The sequence below is a fragment of the Astatotilapia calliptera genome, chromosome 8, assembly GCF_964374335.1.
Source record: "Astatotilapia calliptera chromosome 8, fAstCal68.1, whole genome shotgun sequence".
Classification (NCBI taxonomy): domain Eukaryota; kingdom Metazoa; phylum Chordata; class Actinopteri; order Cichliformes; family Cichlidae; genus Astatotilapia; species Astatotilapia calliptera.
The window spans coordinates 4,149,431-4,175,178 of record NC_137429.1 but is presented as its reverse complement, the minus strand read 5'-3'; the positions used below and the strand labels follow the sequence as shown (position 1 = coordinate 4,175,178).

The window sequence follows — 25,748 nt, the reverse complement described above, 5'->3', positions numbered from 1 at the left end:
CACGATACTCAGGATGTGTTTTCTTTCTTTGCTTTCGTCTCGGGGGACTGTGGAGACAAATGGCTGTGTGATCCGGAGTCTCCATCGCGGGTAATGGTGTCTTTTTTTTTTTACAGGCTTGTTTTCAGAAAAACTTGTCTATAAATAAATCTCTTCAATTTTTCATTCAGTCAAATGCAACACACAGTTTATTATCGCTTGACATTTTTTTTCAAGTATGAAAATAACAATATTGAAAATAAATAACAATAAATAATAATTTGAATGACATTGTGATTTTTCATTGACCACCGTATACGTACCACAAAACGATGAAGATTCTCTTTGCATGGTTTCTATATTTCTTATTCTTGCTGATGTAAAACTTTTATTTTGAAAATTCCTAGCACAATTGCATGACGACTACACGTTTCTTTCGTTTAATTTGAATTTTCTCCACCACAAAAGGCTGGAATCAAGCTGAAAGCAGCTGCTCTGTTACAAGTGATGATCAGCATCATGTAAAACTCAATTACTTAAAATAATTTGACTTTTTTTTTTTATCACAACCAGAGCTCACACATCACTTACAAGGGGTAAAAAAATTATAATAATAGGGTGACAAAAAGAAAAGGTTCATATACAATTTTCTCATAAAAATGCACAGGTGCTAGGCATACTGGTATCATAGGAATGTGGACTGTGAATTGCTGATCACATGGAAAATGTGCCCATATGATTTACAGTGTGTGGTTTGTGTTTTTGGTTTCTATTCGTGGATTTTAAAGCCCCCTCCCATCACACTCACCTCTGATATTTATATATTTACAGGTCATCAGTAAATACAGTTACTGCAAGTGTTCAAGTCAATCGAACGCCACAGAAAGGTGTGAATGAGTATAAACACCACCCTGAATGGAGGAACCCTTTGCTTGCTGGTCGAGTCGATCTATTAAGTCTCTTTGATCAGCTGAAGAGTTTTGTTCCACAAAGACCATCGGAGGCGGCGGTGGTCTGACTAAAACTTGTAAAACTTGATCATTTCATTTGCTTTCTATAAAGATTATTCCTTTTTTTAAAACTAAATTCTGACTGATAATTTTAACTTGGTTTGCTTTCAAATGGGTGACACTTTGAGCATAGCACTTTGGACATGTAAAAGCTGCTTTACAACCCACCTTCTCTCCCAGCTTTCTTGTTATTTTCGACTCAGTTGAAATCATATCTGTGGTCATTTATACCTGTTGCTGCCACTGCCGAGCACAACACTGCGTACTTCCTGTCCCAAGCCCAGATAAATGTGAAGGGTTGCGTCAGAAAGGGCAGTCAAATCAAACACGTGACTCATAATGAGTCAGGGTCCGGGGTGGATAAATGACCACCCCTGATGCTGTGGAAACTGTACTTATCATTAGAAGAATCCAGCATGAAAAGGATTAGAAATAAGTACATCAGATTGAGGTGTTTGGATGGGAACTTAGTGAGGCAATGCCGAGACAGTCCGGACAGGGCAGCTGCCAGGCAGGACGAACAGCACAGACTGCAGTGAAGATTCATGGGTGTTGTGAGGGGGGTCATGTGACAGAGGTGGATGCTACAGAAAGAGTGAAATGGAAGCAGATGATCCACTAAAGAAGAAGAAGCTTGTACATTTGATTATCTTGTAGTTCTTATCTGCATTTGTAGTATAGGCTTGTTTAATATTGTATTTATTTAAAGTGCTTGTAGCTAAATCCAGTATAAGGCATCTTTTCTCATATGAGTTCAATCCTTTTGTGCCTGGTCCCTGACAAGTAAAAAATATAACAACTAACTAACTTACAAGCAATAAAGGAACTGCTGAACACGTGGTCCACTCATTCTCACTGCACAGTTTTTATACTTTGTGAAAGTCTCTGCACTAAAAGGACCACTAATGCAGAATCTTTCCATGACATGACTGGTTGCAAAGTGGCTTGCAGATTCACAGCAACTACATGCAGGCTGAAAGAGTGAAACTGTGGGCTCTGAGAGGTTTAACCAACAGGATGTGTAAAAGAAAACCATGCGGGATGCCGCAGAGACTTTAATCACTTCGTGACCTGAACTAACACGACGCTTAATTTGATTTAAAGTGCCACAAAATTAAATGTATTGTGTGTCCAAGTAATGTGAAACATGCTGTCACTCACACTGGTCCTGTGGTTACATCTCTAAAAATCTCTTTTTGAGGAACTTTCAGGTCATAGTTTTGGGTTTTAAATATTCTCATTCTTTTGGTTTTTCTGTTTCTTTTGTTTCTTTCAGATGTAAACAAACAGAGTTGGTGAACACAGTGAAGCATTTAGTAGCTGCTTCTCTTATGCTTAGACTTATGTTTTTCTAGAGGTAAGTGCCAGAGAGAAAATATAAATAGTTTCACAGGTATTATACTAATTATTTCTAAATTAAATAATTAAACATTTGATCTTTTGAAAGTGGGTTAATTTAAAAAAAAGTCTTTCTTATATCTAGAATTGAATGTATGTTGCCACATTAACTTTCTAATGTTAATATTGTTTTTCTGCCCACAAAGGTTTATTCTTTCTAGGTAAATTTAGTTTGGATAAGATGATGAGAATATGTGAGATACATGCATGGTTACTGTGTGCGTGTGTGTGTATAGAAAACAAAATATGCCATGTGTGCACTTTCCGAGTACACATGTATCCAAACTGGTCTGGCTTCAAAATGGTCCAGAACCAGTGTGCCAGGAGTAAAATCACAGCCAAAGAGACACCCAAGAGTCCCAATGAGTCTGAAGCTGAACCAGATCTACATCTTAGCCAAATTCAGGTCATCACACGTGATTCAGAGATGGTCTGAATGCAGCCAACCTCTCAGGCCAAAGTAGGTCAAATCGGCACAAAAAACCCTCTACCAATTATTACTGAGGCAGATCTGCAGGCGCAGAGACGGGCACCATAAATGATCAGTAAGATAAATTAGAAGAAAGGCTACACGTCTCTGTAGCTGAATAGAAACCATTGTTACAGGTTACAATAAAAGAAAATTCCAACTAAATGTTGTGTCAGCATTTGATAACCACACACAGTCATAGCAGACAATCACCTTGAGATGTTTGAGTGATGATTCTTATTCAATTTTCCTCTGTTTGGGGTCAGATTGAAATGGTCTGTAGGGACGTTCTGACCATATTTTGCCCCAATGTGAGCTAAAGCCAGGAAGTGATTAGCCTTACTTGGCACAGCAGCTGTAGTCAAAGGGGCAAAGGCTAGCTATATATAGAAATATGCACTTATGAAGCTGAATGGAATTCGCTTATCCAGCAGATTTTTATCACATGCCATTTCAGTCCAGGGTTTTATTATAGGGGGAGCTGAAGACTGGACAGCTAACCCTGCAATTAATTCAGTTAGATTAAATCCTACATATATAGCGCCAATTCACAGAAACAGTCGTCTCAAGGTTCTTTTCACTGAGTGTGAAGTGCTCTATTGGGATAATGCGGTGCTCAGAGGACTTTAAGATATGATGGGGCCTGATCATCCAGGACTTTGTATGTGAGGAGGAGGTTTTTAAATTCAATTAGTGGACATACCTCCATCATCTCAACCACAGCCACCCTACGCCGCCCTAATTATCGTGTATCGACCCGCCTGTTTAATCTGTACATCAATAGAAACATACACATCATAGCTTGTGCTTTAAGCGAGAGTTAAGCCATGTAATTATTCTGCAGTAAAAGGCTATTTCCTCCACTTTCACTCTTTGTGCTCGACTAAGAAGTCACCTGAGCTCAGAAAGGAGATGAATGATGTGAGACTAACTGACTAACTATAGCCACTAAAGTGACTGAGTAGGGTCATTTATGACCCCATTAGATTCTATACTGGAATAAATTGTTTTAAAGGCTAGATTATATCTTTATAACATCATACTATGTTTCCTTTCTCTATGACCAATATTCTAAAGTGTTAAGAGGTAAGAAATTATGGGAGTTAACCTGAATTTTTTCCATCAGCTGAGCTGTTTTCATTGCATTATTGGGCTTCTGCAGCACTAAATCACGCTGTTCTTAGTCTGTTACTGTCACAATGCAGCGATAAAAGGTGGAAAATGTAAATAGAAGACAAACACTGCCATCCCAATGGGCCACTTCTTACAGAAAACAATTAAAGTTGTCACAGAAATATACACGTAGGGTCATAAATGTCCCCAGAGGGTCACTTGGAGGTTACTCAAAGCTGTAAAAGCTGTAAATGTGTCTGTTTTTTCTGGAACAAAACTCTTCAGGTAGGAATTATGGAATGTGTTTAACCTTCCTGGAAAGTCGATGAAAGCAGCACGAGCGCACCGAGCTGAGAACAGAGGAAGAAAGCACAACATCAAATAAACAAACACCAGAAGCAGACAGCTGCTTGAGAGAAAAATAAAAACTTAAAATAAAATCTCAGGATAAGTAACGACTTAGTCACTGGCCCCTGCTAGCACATGACTCCGCTGAGATGGAATCCAGCTCGGTGCAGTCCAGGAGCATAAATCCTCAATCGTGATGGCGATGTTAGCAAAAACAAAGTGCCAGCGGGGAAACGACAGACAATTAAACAAGTGCTGTACATTCAAACTCCAGTACACACTCATCAGCTTGGTCACGTGCATCTTTTTGATCCACTAACCTCCCATTTTCACAAACATTGCAATGTCCTCTCCCGCCTGTACCCATCCATTTTCTCCTGAAAGTCTGTGTAATGTCCCTCCTGAGGTTTAGGAGACTGATGCAGCCTCTCTCTAGATCTCTAGCCGCAGAAAGTGTTTTAGTGTTACTCCAGTGATGTGGCAGAAAAGGATGACAACGACAGCTGGAGGTTTCTCCCAAAGCGCGAGCATGTAGGACAAAGCTGGTTTCCTCTTTCATAGCGACGTGGACTGCTTGATGCTGTGAAAGCTGACCCGTGAAGGTGAAGTGGGGATGGACATGGCCTGGGTCATCCTGGCTCGGATCGAGTGCTGCTCCTGCCATCGGTGGAAGCGCTTCCTCACGGCTGAGCGCACCTGTCAACAACAACACCGACAACAATAAGCTCGAGGAATTAAAGAAAACAAAGAATGATTATCTGTCAGCCGACTGGTCGTTCAGCTGAGCCGATTTAATTCTTTTACGCTCACGCTGTTTACTGAGACGCTGCCTCGTGGGTCGCTCCACCTGACTGCTGCAGAATCAGCTGACTTTATTTTTATTTACCTTCATACTGTGAATATTTTCAGAGTGATAGGCTATTTTTCTACCTTTTAATTCACCCTTAACTTTTTTCACAGACTTGACAGAAAGACCGACGTTCAGGAAGTGAAATGAGTCAAACTGCAGTGATTTGTAGTTTCAGGATTCAGTGTTATGCAATGGGACTGCAGCATTTTAACAAGGTAACCGACCTCTTTGGGAGGAGTCTAAATACATGCACACACAGTACTGTGCAAAAGTCTTCAGCTACCCCCTGTTTCTTTATTGTTTCTTTATATTTTGTTTGCTGTTTTGTTTTTCTTTTTCACTCATTTCCAGTCTATGTACCTGACCTTTTTCACAGGAATGTCTTTATGTTTGTTAAGCCACTTAAATTTGATATAAATTATTTAAGGATAAAAAGCACCACTGTTGTGTCTGCACATAACAGACAACTTAGCATAGAACCAATTTAAAATTGTCAAGAGAAAGAAGTGGAGGAGAAAAGAAAAAGAAGACGTGACCTAAGAAAAAAACAAGAGACTATCCACAGCAGACGAACAGTATCTAAGTCAGATCCTTAAGAAATATGAAAAAGACCTGATAAGATCTGGACTGAAAATCAGTGGTGACAGAAATTATTGAGGGAGATTTTTGGCTAAAATCACAGCCAGTAAATACAGACGAGATCAGGAGAGAGCTGCAACAACAGAGGTACGGCTGAGTGTCTACAGCCATCTGTAAAACACAGTGGAGACTTTATCATGGTTTGGGGCTGTATTCCAGCCAGTGGTGTTGGAGATCTTCTCAAAATTGATGAAATTCTGAATGCAGAAAAATAAAATCAGATTTTGATACATCATACAACACAACATGGAAAGTTTCTGATTGGCAGCAGCTTCATTCTCCAGAAAACAACGATCACAAACATGCTGTCAACCCTTTAAAGACTAAACAATGTAATAATTGCAAAATTACAAAAAAAAGAACTAATAATTTGCATATCTGAATTTACATTTGTGTATTATTTGCAACATCAGACATTTTTTTTTTGCATTTTTTGCTTAAAAATGTATCATGCAATTTATTATTTTTTTGGGGGAAAAAATAACTCAATAACTCAACAACTCAATCATATGTAGTGCACTTGGCTCTAAGAAACCAGAGCATACCTGGATGAAACAGCCCAGAGCCCAGACCTCAACATTATTAAAGCAGCGAACAGCAAACATCCAAAGAAGAGCTCAGCATGACCTTCAGACGTCCTTGAGAACCATTTCTGAAGACTACTTAAAGAAATTAGCTGACTTAGGGCGAGAGGCAGGGTACACCCTGCACAGTCTCTCGCAGGGCTAGAATAATAAAACTTTTTTTTGCCTAATATAGGCATCTATAGGCATGTGTTTCCATGTATGTTTATATATGTGTCATTGCTACACATATTTCACATTTTCCCAAAATATTAAAAAAACTGTTTGACAGTACTGTGCATATACATATAGCAGTCTCTGCACTGTACAGTCACATTTATGGCCCTCAGCTCATATGTTTCATATACTATACGGTGACAACTGGCTATAAATTATTTTAACGATGATTAAAACGGGACCATCAATCAATCAATCCAAAAATCAATCGCCCCATGTGTCCCATTTCTGTCCACCTCCACAATCACAATTCTTATCTTTCGCTAATCTAAAATGTGAACCACAGAGCATTACTTTAACACACAACTTTAGACTTTACAGGGCAGACTGTCAGATAACTGACCACCATTGTGTTTCACTTGGGTCATGTGGCCCAAAGTAGGATCATTTAATCCTCTACAGATGTTTTTGCTCCAAAGTTTTCCGTTTCTCCTGTATGTGACTGTGGGTATCCTTTGTTCATCTCTTTCATTTTTCCCCCTGCTTTTCCCTGCTACCCTCAGCCTGTAACAAAACACTAAATCAATACCCTGTGTAGGCTGCACATGCTGGTTAAGCTCCTCATTGCAGCTACAACACTGTTCATGATGAGACAGTCGTTCATCATTCAGTCGGCTATCACAGTGTGGGACGGTACCAAAGGGCAAGCAGTCAGCTGATATTACATCTACAAGCGAGTCAAGGAATAACTCGTTAGGTAATGATTGTTCTGTCAAATGACGCCGGGCTCTGAAGCTAAATCAGGTTATGATCCTGCAGGTTTACCTTTATGCCTAGTTTGTGGCTCAGGTGGCACGGCTATGGTCTCGATTGAGACTTTGGAGAGCATAATAGAACAGTCCATCTAAACACTGTGACGTACCAAATCATTAGCCATTTCTCAGGTGGCTTCCTGCTGTGAAGGATGAAATTCTACATGAACACAAATTTTATGAGATTTTCTAAATTTCTTTGCTATTTTGGAAGCAGGAGTAGGCTTTTTAAACTACAAACTCCGGGCTGAAAAAATAAAGCCAAAACTGCAGTTCCTCTAGCGGCCACTTGAGGCTGTCTTCAAATGAATCAGTCCCCATAGATGATTACAGTCTCATACAAAAATACACTTTGGCCTCTTTGGATAGTTTCTTCCTTAATTAAAACAACTTTAGCGCTTAAAGTGGGCATAGCCACCATTACATCACCCATTGGTTTTGAATGCTGACACTGGCATTATTATTTTTTCCAAGTGACCTTATTTACATGAAAAGGTGGCACGTGATGTATTTGCTGAATTCTCTTTCAAACTGCAGTCTCTTGGTTTTCAGAGAACCGCAGTTACGCTAGTAACCAAACATTCGGCGGAAACACACCACAGCAAACTTAATTAGCATTCATAAGCCATATGTGTGTTCATCAAAGGTCCATAGGCTGTCATGTGTCTAATCTGCATCACTGAACTCGACCTCTCCATCGGGTTTGTGCTTTTGTTGCCTTGTGGAGCCTAAAAGCAAGAAATGATCCGGCTTGATGTGTGATAAATATAGCCCAAGAAGTCTGGGCTTCAGTTTTGGTGAGTGAAACTGAAATATTTAGTCTGTGTGTCAGTGTCACATCCATACAGTTTCAGGATGCAAATATGGTCACTTCTGTCTCCAAAAACCCCCAAAGTGCTAACACTGAGGCTTCATAATGTGGAGTCTAAACTAAACTAATGGGTGTGGACTTCCCGTCATTTTGGGGCACCAGTCACATTGTGATGATGGTCTTTGCTGTGAAAGCTATCAGTCAAATCTGATAAAAATTACACCCACACTGTCATGGCCTGGGTCTAGGGACCCAGGGCTCATGTATTTTAGTGTATGTTTATGTTTATATTTTCCATGTGGTGTTTTGGTTTTCTCTCCATGTTTTTCCGTGTGAGCTTCCAGAGGTTTTGGTGTGCTGAGGAGACTGCGAACCTGGAAGTGTTTCTGCTCTAGAGACAGCCACACCTGCCGCTCGTCGTCCTCTGCCAGCTGCAGCAGATTACGCTCGTCAAGGGAGCGGCATTTAAGACTGTAGCTGAGCTGAGGCCGACACTGCATCCTTGAGTCAGAACTCGTCAGTACAGCTGTGGACTTGGTCCAAACCTTTGAGAACGCAGATTCCCTGCTAACCTGTATGTGTCTATGTTACCAGGAATCTGGAGCGGAGTGTGGGAGTTTTTGGAGTCGCCACTGTTTCACCTTTCATGAACATCTGCACTGTGTGGGATTCAGGGAGAATCGCCACGGGACCACAGTGCTGGGATTTTGTATATAGTTGTGTGTTTTCCACCCCCTGTCAATAAATCCACTGTCCTTCACACAGAGTCTCGCATTTGGGCCCTACTTTCACTGCAACTCCACGGTCTTTGCCATCGCAGCCCGTGACACACACACGCATTTCACTTTTCATATTACAGGAGCTGCAAATATTTTTTTCATTAACCTGTCATTTTTTTTCTCTTGCTTTCTTAATAAATGATCATTTAGTTCACAAAATGCCAGAAAAAAAGTGTGAAGTGTTCAACCTTTTGCTTCAATAAGCAAACACGGAAATTTACAACAAAACCAGAGAAAATCTGAGTTGCTAAAAGCTGCATTCTCTGACAGAAGAGACTACAGTTTGCTTTTCAATTAACCGTAGCTCGATATTGATTACAGAAGTGAACGGCCTAAAAGCCATCTATTGAGTCCAAGGCCAGGAATTAAATCACTCAACCTGCAATCAAACAACAAGTGCTCTGCCACCTGAGCCACAGCCACCAATTTATTAATGCCTGTCAGTGCTGGTAATTTAAGGTGATCTGCTCACAGTGAGGACAAAAACAGAATGAAGTGGCCTAAAATTGTTCAGCATGACACAAAAAATATTCAGTTTCAAGTTGGGCTGAGGACACAAAGGCAAAATCAAAAGCTAATAATGCAACGCTAGCTATCCTCTCTCTCATAAAGAAGAGGAAGAGGTTGTGCCACAAACTGCTTTGAGTGTACCTAAAGATTTCAATACTTAATACTCATTTTTTGGGCAGCTCTCTTCTTACTATTTGCTTTTAAATTTTGAACTGTACACATTGTTGTTATCGCCCAGTTACTCTAGTATTCCAATAAAGAAACAAAATGCCAGGTTTAATTTTTTAAAGCAACATCTGATTGAAAACTAAATTGGTTACAAAATGGGTTTCTACTCCACATGCATAGAATAGAATTACCAAAGCCTGTTTAAAAAATAAATAAATTAAACAACACTTCTCATCAGCTGTCTTCCCCACAGACCAGTCGGCTGAGAAAGCGATCAGGATCCTTGAAGCTCGACTGAGAATGCTTTGTCTGCTCTGTTTTATTCTAGGCAATAAAATAAAACAAACAAACAAACAAACAAACAAACAAACAAACAAACAAACAAACAAAAACCCAACAACACAAATTCCCCTTTACCAGAACAACCAACTATAATGTCGAGCCTACAATATCTCTGATTCTGTTTTTCAGACAAGACAGAGAAACTGCCAGTGGTGGTTCAATCTAAAAATGTTTTTCAGGTAATATCTACAGTTATCCACCCAACATCTCTCTCCCTCTGCAAAACTCAGCTCCATGTAGCTGCCAAAATAGTATTACAAAACCCACTGAGGTTGTCCAGAAGTCACATTAGCTCTAAAACATGCAGTAGTTCAAACACAGAAGATCTGTCAAGTTTGGGCATGAAGCCTCGCTGTCTGCTCCTTGAACTTTGCCTCGATGTCCATGTTGGACTTTAGATTAAGAAAGTCGAGAACAAAACCCCACACGAGCAACTTAAACTGTCAGCCTCTCTCCCGAGTCTTTTACTTGCTGAGCTAACTGATCCTGACAGTAATTCAGCCACACCATGAGTTTATAATGCTGACATCGGGGCACAGGGGGCGATGTTTGTGACAGTGCACACAAGAAAGTTCGTCTGATCAAGTGCAGGTGTGCTTGAAACGTTACAGCTGTCATGATGCAATAAATAGGTACAGTCGGAGTCGTGCATGAGCTGCTGATGTTTTTCAGCAAAAAACATCCCAGACATGTTTGTAATCTACCAAACAAGGTCCACGTTGTGTAGCCATCTATTTACACCCATTTAGTAAAGACATAAAGATTTCTTCATTGCAGTGATCTGACAGATATTTGCTGCTGAACCTCTTTTGTAAATGAAAACAAGGTCAGCATCTGTCAAAACTAATATACAGCAACCAGTTTTGACCTGGGCGTTAACGTGTCTGTTTTAGGCACAGCTGCTGGGATGTTGCTGTTTGAACTACTTGCGTTTTGCTTTTTTTAAAATTTATTTAGAAACAGTATTTAGATCTATTACAGTAAATACAGCTAATCTGTACAGATGTTCTTTATTCCCATAGGAATCATCTAGCGCCCCCTTTAAGCCAGTTTCATCATCAGTTCACCTTCAAAACATCAAGCCACAGCTAGACTTTGTGTTTAACGCTCATGCCCTGAAATAAACAGTGAACATCAGCAGGTTAGCATGCTGGTGTTAGCAGTAAGGCACCACTGTGCTGATCTGCAAAGCACCACATAGCTGCTAGCAGGGCTGCACACTCTAAATATAGTCTTTCTTGATTTGACAGATCTGCATCAGCCTAAAGCTCACCGGCCTCAGCTGCAGCATCTGTTTCACTTCTGCTATCTATTTTGTTCTGCTTGTATCGTGTAAAAGAAACAGAGAAACAACTGCCAGCACGCTCGTAAGCCGCGAGGAAACATCTGCAGATGGTGCAAAGAGGCAATGAGGACTGTTCTTGTAGGAAGGAAGGAACAGGAAAGGAGCAACACTTTATACATTTGTTACTACTTACTGCTTAAAATGTGCAAAGACTTAAATGTGTTAAATGTGATTTTTTCTATGGAGCAGATACCAATTAAAATGCTAAAACTATGACTAATATTAATATTAAACAATGAGCGTATCAAACATAAAGTAGCATTCCTCCGTGCTTGCATATTAATACTGGAGTTCTATTTTCAGAGGGTTTCACCCCTGATTTCGCCATGAAACCAAATTAGGGCTGACACTGTCATAAAGTGTAGCGAGTGATGTCACTTATGTCGGCACATGACAAGTCTTAATTGTGCCCTGAATATAAGTGCTTCGAGCTTTATCACTCTGCTCCCTGCAAAAAAACACACATAGGAACATGCAGCCACCGAAACGGCGAGTGGAGCCGCCTGAAGACGGGGAGATATAAATAAGTGTCTAAAGCAAAAGGGGGTGGGGGCTTTAAAATGTTAAATCAATAAGGCGGTGTGATTCTGCTTACCTCGCTATTTAGGAAGCAGTAAAATACTGACACAAAGAAACCCTGTGTGAGAGGAAGGGAGAGATAAAGAAAGGACAAAACATGAACAAAGAGGAAGCCATCCAAAACATCAGCGCTGTGATCCTGGATTAATCACATATACACAGCAGCTTATCACACACATTCATTTAATCATTTCCCAGTCCCATCATTACAATTACTCTTTATCTACCCCCCCAAAAAAAGAAATCCACCCACACAAATGTCATTATACTCTGATTGTCTCTGAAAGGCTCCACTGTTTAAACAAATTGTACCTGGAAGGATTCCAAGAAGGAGTTGAAGTAGATGAAGACGATTTGAGAGATCTCATCTTCCCCTGGGTTGACAAAAAACAGCATATAGGTGATTCCCAGGAGGGGGAGAAGGACGAGCGTGGCCTTCACGGCTTTCCTGCAGGCGAAGAAACCACAGATCAGACAACCATGACGGACAGGCTCAGCTCACTGTGTGTTAAAGGCTCTTTTTGGATCCTTTTACCTGACTGAGGATTAAGTGTAAATCGTGACTAAGATCCAGGGTCTCTATGCTTCAGGTACAGCAGAGCACATTCAGTTCGTGGCTTTTTCACAATAGCATGGCTCATTTACACACAAGGTGTCCTTTACTGTCCAGTGGAATTACTGAGAAGAATAAGTCACTCTCAACTAGACATTCAGCGTGCAGGGTTTTATTGTGAAGGGGCATGTTTTAACCCAAACCATTCACTCAAACCTAGCCTTACCCAGTTTTTGCTGTCTAAACCTGACTAAATACTATTTAGTACATTAAACCAACCAGATTTTTAGTGGCTAAATATTTAGGCTTTTGCACCAAACCTAACCAAGTCAGTTTTAGTGGCAAAACCAAACCAAATCCTTCTTAGTGCCCAAACCAAGCCAAACATAATCACATTATTTTTAGTTGTTTTTCACAGCGAAAGTGAAAACAAGTGAAAAAAAAAAATCAAATAAATTATCAAATAAAAGAAAGCAAAGGAAAGAGACACAGATGATCCAAAAGGACATGAAAGAAGATTTCCTGAATGGAAAACCTGCAAATTAAGTCTTCAAACTTCCAACTTCCTAATGTGTCTCTAAAACTGGCTAATGTAGTTGGCAGACTTGCCAAGGAACACATTTTCTATAACAGGTAGAAGCAAAAGCAAGTGGTATAAAAAAAAAAACACACTACAATGAGGAAGTGTTTTCACAGCAGGTAACGTTCAGTTCACCTGTACTGGATTGTCTCTGATGTCGTAGAGGCTCGCAGTTTGGTCATCAGGATTCGTACGATGTTGAAGAGGAAAATGAAATTGATCTGTGGAGAAATCAAACAAAGTAAGCATGGTACTGATTATGTAGGAAATTTTATCTGAATTTTATCTCTTTTATTCTGACTGGGTAATATGGTGTCTGGTGGGTAAATACTGGAACAAGTGTCTGTATATTTTGTGATAGTTTCATCCTTAATGTTTTTCTTTTTTTTTAATGATATGGACTAATCTCACCTGAAATAAATAAAGGTCCTGTAAATCAATGTGAACCTCTTTATGAAGGCTTTACAGTGCGTGTCAGTGTCAGAGAAAGGTTATTTTGTTTCCATCTACTCCTCATTGATGTGCTCTTCATATTGCTTAACCCCTTTCACCTTTCGTTTTCCTTTAAATGGCTTTTAAAATGATTTTAAACCTCATTTTCTGACATTATTGACTGCTGCTCACTGAGGTTCAAGGTTTCTTCATTAGCACCCAGGGCATACTTGTTGTGCAGTAGATAGAGTCAGAACTACAGAAGTGTTGCATTAATATAGATTATATATAGATTATAGGGAAATAATTTCCCCCAGGGATCAATAAAGTATTCTGATTCTGATTCTGATTCTGATTAAAAAAACCACAAAGGTAATAAAGTTAAAAAAACAAAAAACAAAACCTTACATTTAAAAATTAGTCAGGGAAGGTGAACCAAAGGAATGTGAGCTGTTCTTTGCAAACACAGGACTCACCTATAAGATTATAAGCCATTTTTGTGGTGAATTTTTGTTTTGCAGAGAATATGTCCCACATGCAAATCACGTTTCCTTCAAAACATACAGTATGTGTTGTTGCAATTCACTTGTGCTTTGGCATGCTGCTCAAACTGCCAATTCTGGGGCTGACAAATGGCCATTTGAGGCTGGCTCCAAGAGCAAATCGGTCCCCATAGACTTGTGTATTAAAATGCCCAACTTTACTGCAGAAATAAACATGTTTACAGCCTGGCTTTGCCTGCTAGGCTTCACCTCAGTTAATTGGGGTCACTCAACTGGACCACTTGACTGTATTTCTGTCAAGATCAGTAGAGTCAAAATATGATTGCTATTCCATCTACGGTAATTTATATCCGGCTGTGCTGCAAGGATCACGTTCCACAAACATGTGTGGAAGGCCTAAGGCAGGGACAGCGGTGGTACAGAGCAGGCAACAATGACATCGATGAGACTGAGGTAGTCAGGCATGGTGTGAAGAGGAGGGACCTGATAGAACGTGGGTTGCAAAGCTTCTTGCAGAAGCAGCAACAGCCATATGCATGGTAAAGAAGCTTAAATATCTAGATTGATATGGGGTTTACCAAAAGGATGTGGAGAAGGGTATTAGATGTGCTAGCTGCTTAATGAGGCCCATTCCCAGTTTGTAGTACCATAATCAGTTATCTGTCCAATAATATGGCAGTTATGATCACAAGTCTGTACCTGTGTCATTACCTGTGCAGTTTATGAATACAGCTTAATAACCAAGCTCTGCTAATGCTAACATCTCATCCAAGCAAGGTCTGAAGCTGAAGCTTTAAAATGTGCAGACACCAGCGTGACACGACATGCTGTTTGTGGACTTTAGGCAGGTTTTCAATTCCTGATTAACTCATTCACTGCCATTGACGTCTATAGCCGTCAATTGCAGTGAATGAGTCAATGGGTTTAACTCATTCACTGCCAATGGCTGGCAGTGAATGAGTTAAATATTGCAGTTTGTTACATTTCACATTTAAAAGTTATACACAAACATTTAGTGCCATTGAAAGAATGGTAGCTGGGCAGGTCAGTGCATTAACACAGATTAATATGTCCAGTTGCAAATGTACTTGCATATACTTGTTGAGGTCATGTACTTTGGTACATTTTTTGATGCACCTTCACTAGTACTTTCTTTTCAGCTACTGAATATCAAGCACCGATGATGACAAAGTGCTTCTAGAAGAAAAACAAATATTTTGAAGTCCCCATCTAAGTGAATGGGGTAAAGGGGCATATGTTTAGCTTTAAAGATCACTGGGCTGTTGTAAGGATGTGGATTGTTGGACCCAAATGCGGAATGCAGGTGACAAAAAAATGAAATAAAAGATGAGTTTTAAAAGCTGAGGAGAAGTTCATGACAATAATGTCCAAAATGGAGTTTGTTATATAACCACGAGTGGCATCGAATAACCCAAGACTGCACACAAAGCTGCACAAACTAACCCTTGAACAATATAACAGTCAGCACTAAGCACTGAAAACTCACATAATAAAACAGGAACTAAAGTGTAAAGTTACTACAATGATAATGAAAACAGAACATGAATCAAACCTCACCCTCACAATAATCAGAAACTTAGAGGGCTTTAAAAGCAATAAAACTAAATCCTGTACAAACCCGAACAGAGAAATATTAAAGGATCCAATGCTTAACTCAAGAAAACTGTAGGATTATGACATGAAAGTAAAGAATCACCAATAAGAGCCAATAAAAAGCGTTTCAGAAGTTTGGCGTCTTTGCACCAAAACAAGGTTTAAAAAGGTTTTTCCCTCCTGAAAAACATACTATGCACAGGCACAGGTCAACGGCCGCCTTTGGCAGATCAGACTTCGCCCAGATTCCCAGATCTCCTTCTTATTTAATATCTCCTTATCATCCATCCATCCAATTCAATTCAATTTCAATTCAATTTTATTTATATAGCGCCAAATCACAACAAAAGTCGCCTCAAGGCGCTTCATAGATACAGAGAAAAACCCAACAATCATATGACCCCCTATGAGCAAGCTCTTTGGCGACAGTGGGAAGGAAAAACTTCCTTTTAACAGGAAGAAACCTCCGGCAGAACCAGGCTCAGGGAGGGGCGGGGCCATCTGCTGCGACCGGTTGGGGTCATCCATCCATCCTCTTCTGCTTATCCACTTCAAGATCATGTGGGAAGCTGGAGTCTTGTTGGGTGATGTAGACCTTTATCATTAACACATGATACGGCTACATAATGTACCCACTAACTACATACTAATTAAACTCCATCCATCACAGCTGTGAAATGCTACACGTTAAAACACACTGACAGTTTATTTTTATTTTTATTATACATTTTAATCACTTTTAGCTGATGATAGTTTTAGTGTTTCAATACGGTGCTTCTGCTGCTTTTACACACAAGTAAAATGATTTCTTCTTCCACCCTTTATGGCAGCAGGATGGAGATGACTCAAAATAAACAGAGTGTGCGTGTTGATGGTGTTGAAGTACACGTCAGTCAACGTTAACAGCTTCTGTACAACAAGGAGCTCTATGTCGATAAGGCACTAAGCTGTTTAAGGCTTTAGTTAAACAGGAGGCTTTACTGGCACAGAGAGAAATCTAACATAATGCCTACATTCTCCTTTAATCTTGCTTAAAAAATGTTCTTTGTGTATCTAAAGTGCTTCTTGAGATTATTTTTCCACTGTGTGACGAATGACAAAATCAATAGCTTGTGAAATAAGTGTGAAATAAGTCACATGGGAGTAAAAATAGACATAGGAATACTTTCCAGGGCCGGTTTGACCCGACCTTGGCTCGAACAGATGTATGGCAGCCTCTCAGGGACCCTGCACTCTATTGGTCTAACTAAGCTCATGCAATTTTTAATAACATCCCAGATTCCTTCATTAAGGCAGGACATTACTTTATTGCTGATATTAAGAGCCGCTGGTGATGATGCCTGGAGAGTCCACCGACGCAACACCCTCAGAGAGCAGACCACGAATTTCCTGGTGACCACATGTTCACCCTGTCGGATTAAGTGCTGGGCACAGAGATAAAAGCCCGCAAGAACATGCCATTGTAAGGAAGACTGGAGAAATTTCAGGGAAAGTAGCAGAGAGATATTAGAGCAGACAGATATGTGCTCCAGGGGCGAGTAAAGCAGGAGCGAACACAGTAAAGAGCCTCTTGAAGAGATGATTTTTCCTTTTTTTTTCAAAGAAGAGAGGATAAGGGTGTGCTGTTTTGGATGTTGGGTGGGGAGGTCACTCGACCAGTCGAGAGCCAGCAGGGACAAAAAAGTCAAAACTGAGCAAAGACGTGATCAAACAGTGACAGTGTGTGAAGACGTGGACTGTAGAGGGGGAGGAAATAATCTGATCCTTCAGTTAAACAAGACCTATTCTGCTTCTCCTAATATTATCTCATATATATCCTGTTCAAGTGGACTTTCAAATCCAACAGGGCCAAAATGTTAAGTTTCAAATACGGAGGTTTGAGAATGGACAACTCATCTCTGTGAGCTCATAGCTCAGGTTTCAGAATACTCGAAACCAAAAATGGGCAAAAAAACGACCCAAACCATCTCAGTCCGGCTTGCAGCATCCTACAAGGAATGCTAAACAACCCCACTGCCCAAAAACAACCCAGTAAAGGCAACATGATGCTTAAAGCCTGTACTTCTATTTAACTTGACTCTCGCTCATATGTGTTACGTTTTATCTTTAAACGCTACACTCTCAAGAGTTATAGATGGTGCAAAATGATTTAACCTTTAAAACATCTGCATTTGTACATAAGATCTGCTAACTTTTACTTATATATATTTAAGTGAACTGTTGTTTTTTAATTAGTAAATGTTCAGTCTACTAAATGCTTATTGTAAAGCTCTATTATGTCTTCCAAAGACAGTGTTGGGAAGGTTACTTTTAAAATGTATTCCACTACAGATTACAGATTACATGCCCCATGTATTCCGTTATGTTACTCAATGAGAGTAACATATTCTGAATACTTTGGATTACTTAATATATTACCATGCTTTTTTACAACTACATGAATGTACTATTGCTGTGTGATTTATTACCATTACTGAAGGACACTCGCCATACCAATACCAACATTTAAATCTTAATATAAATGAGTAACAGTAGGTGGACATTAGGTAAGGCTGCACTTTTTGCAGCGATCTCGTGTAGAAAACTATTCCGCGCGTATATAAATATAGCTTACTTACAACTGGGCTTGTCAGACACTCTTTTTGGCTGCAGTGGTTATTATTATATTTACATGCTTCATACATGCTATGCCATTATGCCGCAGTAGAGGTGACATGGGCCGCGAGATTGAGACACAGACATTAGAGCCTCTTAATGCGTGTTTTGTTTGGGTTTCCACTGGAGTGAAATGATCAGAAATAGAGAGGGGACAGCCTAACATATGAAACAGGAAAAGACCGCCGTGTAATCCATTAATTTCAACAAAGTAACTGTATTCTGAATACTACCTTTTTAAATGGTAACTGTTTACAATTCTTCATATTTTGTATTTTAAATACGTAACGCCGGCACATGTATTCTGTTACTACCCAACACTGACCAAGGCTCATGTTTGCCTGCCCCAACAAATTGTTGTTAAAACGTTTTGCTTCAGAGGGGCAACCAATCAGAAGAAAGCTGGCTTGGTTCAGGACTGGAATGAGTGCAGAGTTTGTTTGAACATTCGGGGCACACATTAAGTGCGAAGGGTACACTGATCCTCTCTTTTACCTGCCTGTCGACCTGGGACCTCCCCTGTTATTCATGTCCAGATAATCCCAAGTAAGACAATTTCATTCCATCACTCTCTTTGGCTCTCGGAGGAGGCGGACACACTTTTTCTCCTCTCCCTTATCTTCCCTGCTTATGTCCTTGTCTAGTCTCGTGGTTTTTTTGTATTTTCCCTGGAACACTCTCACACAGTCTGTTCTCTAAAACCTAAAAGAGGAATTATGGATTGGATCAACTGGTCCCTAAATGCAATTGACACCCCTTTCTCAACGAGAAGTTTGGGCTTGGGTGAGCCTGAGTGCTGAAGATATCTACCTATTCGGAACCATGGTAACAGGGTTCTGGCTGATCGGAGCTGGCTTGGCCCTGACTTATCGAAGAATTAAGAAAGCGGAACCGGCTGTTCAAACCCCCACAAGGCTGCCCGCTGGGATTGAAACGATGGGAGAGGCGTGAGTTTCTCAAAATGGGCTCATTGAGTCAGCACGGATAAGATCTTGGAGAAGCTACGGCTGCTGTGAATACTCAGAATAAGATCTCTGACTGCAGACTGGATACATCTCGGAAGGGCTCGCTCGGAATAACATCTCGGGGCGCAAATTGGACTGCCGTGAGTTCTCAGAAATTGGCTCCTTGAGCACAAGAAATGACAACGTCACAGAACGCAAGTATGGCGAAGCTCGCAGCTCTCCAACGGGAGATTGAGAGACCGGTGTTGGACTGTAGAACTGCTTTGAAATTCAGATGAGCTGTTCGCACTAAAGTAAAAAATACCATCCCTTATGTGGATACCCCTTTGGTGCCAGCTGCAAGGCTGGAGCTGAACAAAACACCCTGATAACGACTGTGTTTAGTCTGTTCCTTCCCATTCCTACCCCGGATCCAACGCCACCTCCAACGCTTACCTCCCCTCTGATGTGGACATCGGGTCAGTTGGAGGCGCAGTCGAAAGATTGCAGCGGTCCCAGATCAGATGTACACACTGGAACTCTTTCCCATGTTGCTTGTCTGTGTTTATTGTGCTATGGTGTGTTGATATCTGTGCATTATTATCCTTCTGTGTTACACATTTCGATGTTTTTTTTTCCTCGCTACCTAGCCTGACCTGTCTCCTCAATGTGATGTTTGTATTGTATGTACGGTCGGCAAGGTCTGTCATCTCGGTTGTGGGCAAAAGACCTGCAACTGACAAATAAAGGCTATCTCATCATCTCTCATCTCATCATCATCAGAGTACTAGATACTTCAGAGATTAACTTGGCCAGTCAAAACTCCCTCTCTCATCTTCTACAGAAGTACCGATAACCAGTTTGAGCTGGATCTGTCTTTTGAATCCGATCTCTATTCTAATATTTTGTATATTCAAATGATATCAATACATGTAGATGAAAAACAATGCATTTATATTAGGACATATCTGTAAAGGTGATTGTGGTAGAGTAAAAGTGCAACATGTTCCTCTGTGTAAAATTACAAAATAGAAAAAGCGTACTCCTCTAATTCTTACATTTAAGCACAGCACTGGATCGATTCTACTTATCTACATTGCAACAGGGGACTGAGGACAGTATTTTGGATGCTCAGACAGGAGAGGGTTAGTCCAGATGAGAGCTGAGCAAAGCTCACACGAGTCCCCAGCTATTCTGTAAAATCTCGAGGACCTTTCACATGAGCCCCGCTGAAGGGCTCAGAATCACAAGGGACGGCTGGCAGGGCGAGGGTGAGTCACAAAAACACATATCCGAATGCTGAAGGAGAAGTCTTTCTTGGAGCTGACATACAGTTTAGAATGAAGATTAATCTCAGCTGTGATTTGACGGCAAACTGGATGCAGATGAGAGATATTTTCAGTTCAAGTGACAAGACAGATTTGCAAAAGCTGATTTGTGATGAAAGGCACCCACCCCAGGGGGTGGAAATAGCCTAGTGTAAGAGATAATTCCTTCAAGACTGAACATATATTTGGACTTTATTCATGTTTTTATGCCTGAAGTCCAAAATGAGTCCCAGAGGTTGTCAAGTTAAACGTTAATCTTGATAGAGCTAACGTCGGGCCGGCTCATTTATCATTGAAATATGTGTTCAACTTTCCAACTTTTCACGCCTGTCAGGCATTTCCAAGACATAATGAGGACTAATTGTACCTGCAAATTATGTCGAGCAGGTTCTGAAGCACATGCTACTACTGAAGGGCAACAAAAGAGACTCTTACCACTAAAACCAGAATCATGGGACCTTGATAGATGTAGTCGGTGTACACGCCAGCTCGCTTCCCAAACCAGCACCTGAAATGTCAGCAAAAGCAATCAGTCATGGTTTGTTCTAACGAGCAGGTCCATTTATATTGTCACTCATCTCCTCCCCTTCGGTATGTGTTGGCATTCATTTCCCAATGTGTGCTCAAGGGGTTTAAACATGTGTTTTCCAGTCAGTGATTCACCCAAAATATGAGTTATAGCCAGATTATTTTAGCCAGAGGTGGGAAATACTCTCAGGACTTTAACCCTTTAAAACAAGTAACATTTAAGGGCTTCTGCCTTAATATAAATGAAAACATCTGCCAGCCTCGTGAGAACAGAAGAAAGGATCTTATGTAATTTTCTTGAAATGAATCAAGAGGGAATAAGGCAGCTGGTGGCAGCTGGCCCCTGCGGTTTTCATCAAATCGTACTCAAACAGGATTAAACCGAGCATTTGTTGGGGACTATTTTTATCTGTGTAATAATACAAACAGCACTCTTCCACTACCTGTGCCACACCCTTGTTTGTACAGTCTCTACTCTTAATATACTGATATTCGTGCGTAAACAGGGGCTCCAGTAAGTCTGTGTTCATTGATGAATTACGAAAAATGCTCCTTGAGCACAAACTGACCCCTTAAAAATGAAAGAACCACAGAGTGACTCTGTTTCGATAATTAACCCTCTGATGTCTGAGTCCTCACTGATAATGAGTTTTAAATAAAAGTTCTCCAAATTTGTGGCATTCAAGAAAGGAAAAGCACAATAGCACACACACAAATAAAAAACTGTATCCCCCACCCCTACCACGAAAAATCCCATGTCTCTATCTGAGGGATTGTGTTTCATCATCGGCAAAGATTTAGGCCTAAGAGTTAAATCAATGGTAATCTTTTTCTGGAGGATTTCAATCAGTTTGTAGAGGAATGGATTAACTTAGCGTCTTGCTGTATTTCTTTTGAATTTGGTTGCATTTGTTCCCTCTCTCCTCATACCGTCGACATGGTTTTGTATCTGTGTATATCACTGGCCTTCATTTGATTTGTTGTTTTCTTTTCACGGAGCACTTTCATTTGTTCACGTGTCATATTTTGCTTCCGTGTTGTCGGGGTTTGTTTAGCTGATTGCTGCCTCGTGTATCTGGGAGGTTTGCGTTCCCTCCTTCAGCTGTCAGGTCTTTGCAGCCTGGGTTCTTTTTGTTGTCATTTTGTTTGGTTGTTGCTTTCCTTGAGCTTTGCTTATTTGGATTGTGTGTTTTGCTGCTCAGCTGAGCCCTGTACTGTATGATGCAGGTTGATATACTGAGGATATCTTCAAACTGTGCATGTTAGTCTCAACCTAAAAACTGCAAAGCAGTGTAAGCGCTCACACGATGGCGTTTAACAACTATAAGACCACAAGTCACAAACTAAAAGAAGGAAAGAAAAGCTTGCAAAATGACTTTTAAAGGCTTAGAGTTAGACTTGAATTACAATGGTGACTTCCATTAAATTATGTGTTGTTTAGATCTTTTCATGGAGTATAATAGATAGTATAACTTTAGCCTTCTTCTGTAATTCTTGAGGTAAAAGGGTTGGTTCTTATATTGTATAGTACTTTTGAGTATTCAAAGTGCTTTATGCAACATGTCTCATTCACGCAAGCACTTCCTTTCTACAGCTAAGTGCTGTTTATCTAATACTCACACCTTGATGAATGCATCAAGGCCAGTTCTGGGTTCTCTGCAAGGAAACTTGCAGACTAGATTCTATTGTCTTCTATATATGCTTGTCAGAGAAATCCAAAAGGTTTAAATTCTCTCCATGCAAAATGCTTTGTTGTATCTTCTCTGAGTAGTGAGTAGTTATGCAGCATGATGCTGTAACCCAGTAAGAAGTGAACAAGCTCTGTAACCCTGAAAACTTCTGGTTAAGGTTAGAGTGAACTGTATCGTTAGCCTTTAGTTCTCTGTTTCAGTGTTTTACATTAGTTTTCTGTTTAAGGCAAGCTTGTAGAGTTTTTTGTAACCTTTCTAGTCTTGGATCTTTCTGTGTCAAGTTTATGTGTGCTTCTGTGTGAAAACACTTCCTGCTTTATCGCGGTAGTCTCTTGACCTCTGTCTTTTCGTTACCATTGATTAGCTTCACCTGTTTCTTGGTCCCCAGCTGTTTCCACTCCTCATCAGCACACAGCGCGTTCGTCTGTGTGTATATGTACCTCGTGTTTCACTTAGACCTAGTTGTAATGTGCTGTGCTGCCTGGATGTTATTACTTTGTATCTTGGACTTTGTGTTGGGTCTGTTTTGGATTCACGTTGGAGTTTTTATCATCCAAATAAACAGCTTGTCTTCTGTTTCATCAAGAGTGCCTCTGAAGTCTGCGTTCATTCTTCACAGTCAGTTTCAAGACATCAGCTAGACCGGAAACGTCAACAACCTTCAGCCTGACTGCATCATTTACTGGGAAGTGTTAAGTAACACTAATATGGTGCCAAGCAAGCTAACGAGGTCCTTGGAACCCAAATATCACTTCTGAGGGAAACACTGCTTTCTGTAAAACATAGAAATGGTGTGAATATTTGACTGTTCAATCACACCCACGGTCTTGCACTGGTCAGTGGGATAAAACTTTATTCGGTTTAAATGAGCTGTGTAAATGAGCTGTCTGTGCAGTCTTAATGTTTCGATAGACAACTCGCTGTCAGGAAAATCTCATTAATGCAGTTGCGTATACTTTTTACTTATCTTTGTGTACGTTTCCCTCTGCAGACACTTTCTCTGCTGCTGATGGGAGCTGGAACCAAATTTCTTGAATGTGTCATCAGACTTGGCCATTAAATTGATTCCGATGCATTCACTACTCTAGCGATTTTTATATTTCTGGCAGCAGGATGGTTTGTGTGGGGGGACTGAATCAAAATAAACTACAGCGTATGCTCGTGGTAATGAAGGAATATGTCACTCACAGTTTTTAACAGTTTCTGGACCACAGCAGAGCTCAGAAGCACAGGGGAGTCAGATTTAGGACTTTGGAGAATCTGGTTTTGGCCTTTTAATTGCATTTGGTGACAATTAGAGAAATCTAGCGTATCAACCGACTTTTCCAGTTATTCAGCGCCCGTTTCTAAATTGCCGAATCAATTTTCACCTCACTAATAGGTGTGAAAAGAGAGCAAGCACTCCCAATGAAATGCTGGCAGGGCTAGAGTGTAATTAAGAATATTGTACAATGCAAATGTGATTACGGCTGATTATTAATAGACATTCATCTCCCTAATGTAACGCTTTGCCCTTGTCCTTTTATTACCCGGATAGAATAAAAAGTTCCTTGTTGAATATCTTGAAAAGAGGCTTACTTCTCATTGTCGTAGTAGAGCTTCCCGATGGCCCACGCCACGATTATCGGGAATGGTATACCTGTAAGGCAAAAAAACACAAAATGACAGGTGGTTCTTTCATCTTTCTCTGCTATTCAAATCACAAAATATCACTCCAGGGATTTCATGCTGGAATATGAAATCCTTTTCTTTTTTTTTTTAAAGCACAGCACCAGTGACTGCCAAGCTCTGTCAGGAGCAATTGTTGTCTGTGTGCCGTGATCCACAGATGCAAGCCAAGACTTGTCACCATCTGAATGTTTCTTTGTGAATGAATAAAAAGCTGGACTCTGGCTGACGATAATGCGGCGTGATCTCATGATTTACCGACTTATAAAAGCTTAATAAAGCAGAAAAAACAGCCATCACTCACTTTTAAATGATACTAACAGGAGTGTCAAGACCCTACGAGCCAACGAGTCACACATTTAAGTCAAATCTCTGGAATATTTCCACGCTGCGGGAAATTTACTGTCATCAGCAGGAAATTCTCCCCTCACAGCTCCAGATTACTTGATAAATTACATTTTTCTTGCAGTGTTCTCCTCTTGTCCACCTCCTGACTTGTGGAAAGCAATGATGTCCTCCCGAAGCCAGTGATCCAACATATAGCGAAGCACAGAAAATCTGACCTTATTTATTTTGATGAAATGTGCTGCGGTCTGTCCTTCACACCGAGCCTTCACATCATCCCCGGAGGGAAATGTAATCCAGCTAGACAATACACCTAATCTCAACAACTCAAAGTTTAGTTTGACAATGTGAAACAGGCTGACAGTGAACTGCACACCAAGGCATTTTCCAGCTGCCGCACAAAATCCTGAGATCTCCATCAAGTCAACTGCCTCCTGCTGTTTGATAAAATAGCATCTGATGTTCAGCTACGTCTTTTGAGATGAAACTCACAGCTCTGAAGTTCATAGTTGGACTCTGAGATATCTCTTTGATAAGGTTTTAGTCACACGGGCCTACAGGCTTTTTTTCTAGTGGCCGGCAGGTTGGCGGAGTTTCGATATATTTGTAGGCCTGTGTGACTGGGCCAACACACTCCCATTAGTCAAAGTGAATCTAACCCTAAAGCATTTAGTGTCCTTAGCTTGACATTTTGGGAATTCTTTCTGAGAGATTAGTAGGAAAATTAAACCTACTTTCTTGACTTTAAGTTTTAAATTAGGACCAGAAGAGGTTAGTTTAATGCTGGAAAAACTACTTTACTGTTGCCTCACAGCAACAAGGTCCTGGGTTTGACTTTGTGTGCAGGGTACTCCACCATCCTCGAACAGTACAGACATGCAGTTATTGTGGATAGGTTAATTGGTGATTCTAACTGAATGGTTGTGTCTTTCTGTGCGTTAGCTCTGACAGTGGAAGAATAAGCTAGATGAACCTTTAGAGGTTATACAGGCTCTCAAACCAAGCTAGCCACCAT

General features: G+C 40.5%; 1 protein-coding gene across 1 annotated transcript in view; it reads right to left on the bottom strand.

Annotated features, from left to right (window-relative positions):
* Positions 1–170: 170 nt before the first annotated feature.
* LOC113028026 (corticotropin-releasing factor receptor 1-like) overlaps positions 171–25,748 on the bottom strand; it is a 96,251-nt gene continuing 70,673 nt past the window's right edge. Inside the window, exons 9-14 of the mRNA XM_026177958.2 lie at positions 24,299–24,359; positions 20,937–21,009; positions 13,161–13,246; positions 12,205–12,340; positions 11,909–11,950; positions 171–5,013 (exon numbers count right to left, since the gene is read on the bottom strand). Of these exons, the coding sequence (XP_026033743.1) occupies positions 4,873–5,013; positions 11,909–11,950; positions 12,205–12,340; positions 13,161–13,246; positions 20,937–21,009; positions 24,299–24,359 (539 nt within the window). The 3' untranslated portion in view covers positions 171–4,872. The remainder of the gene's footprint in view (positions 5,014–11,908; positions 11,951–12,204; positions 12,341–13,160; positions 13,247–20,936; positions 21,010–24,298; positions 24,360–25,748) is intronic.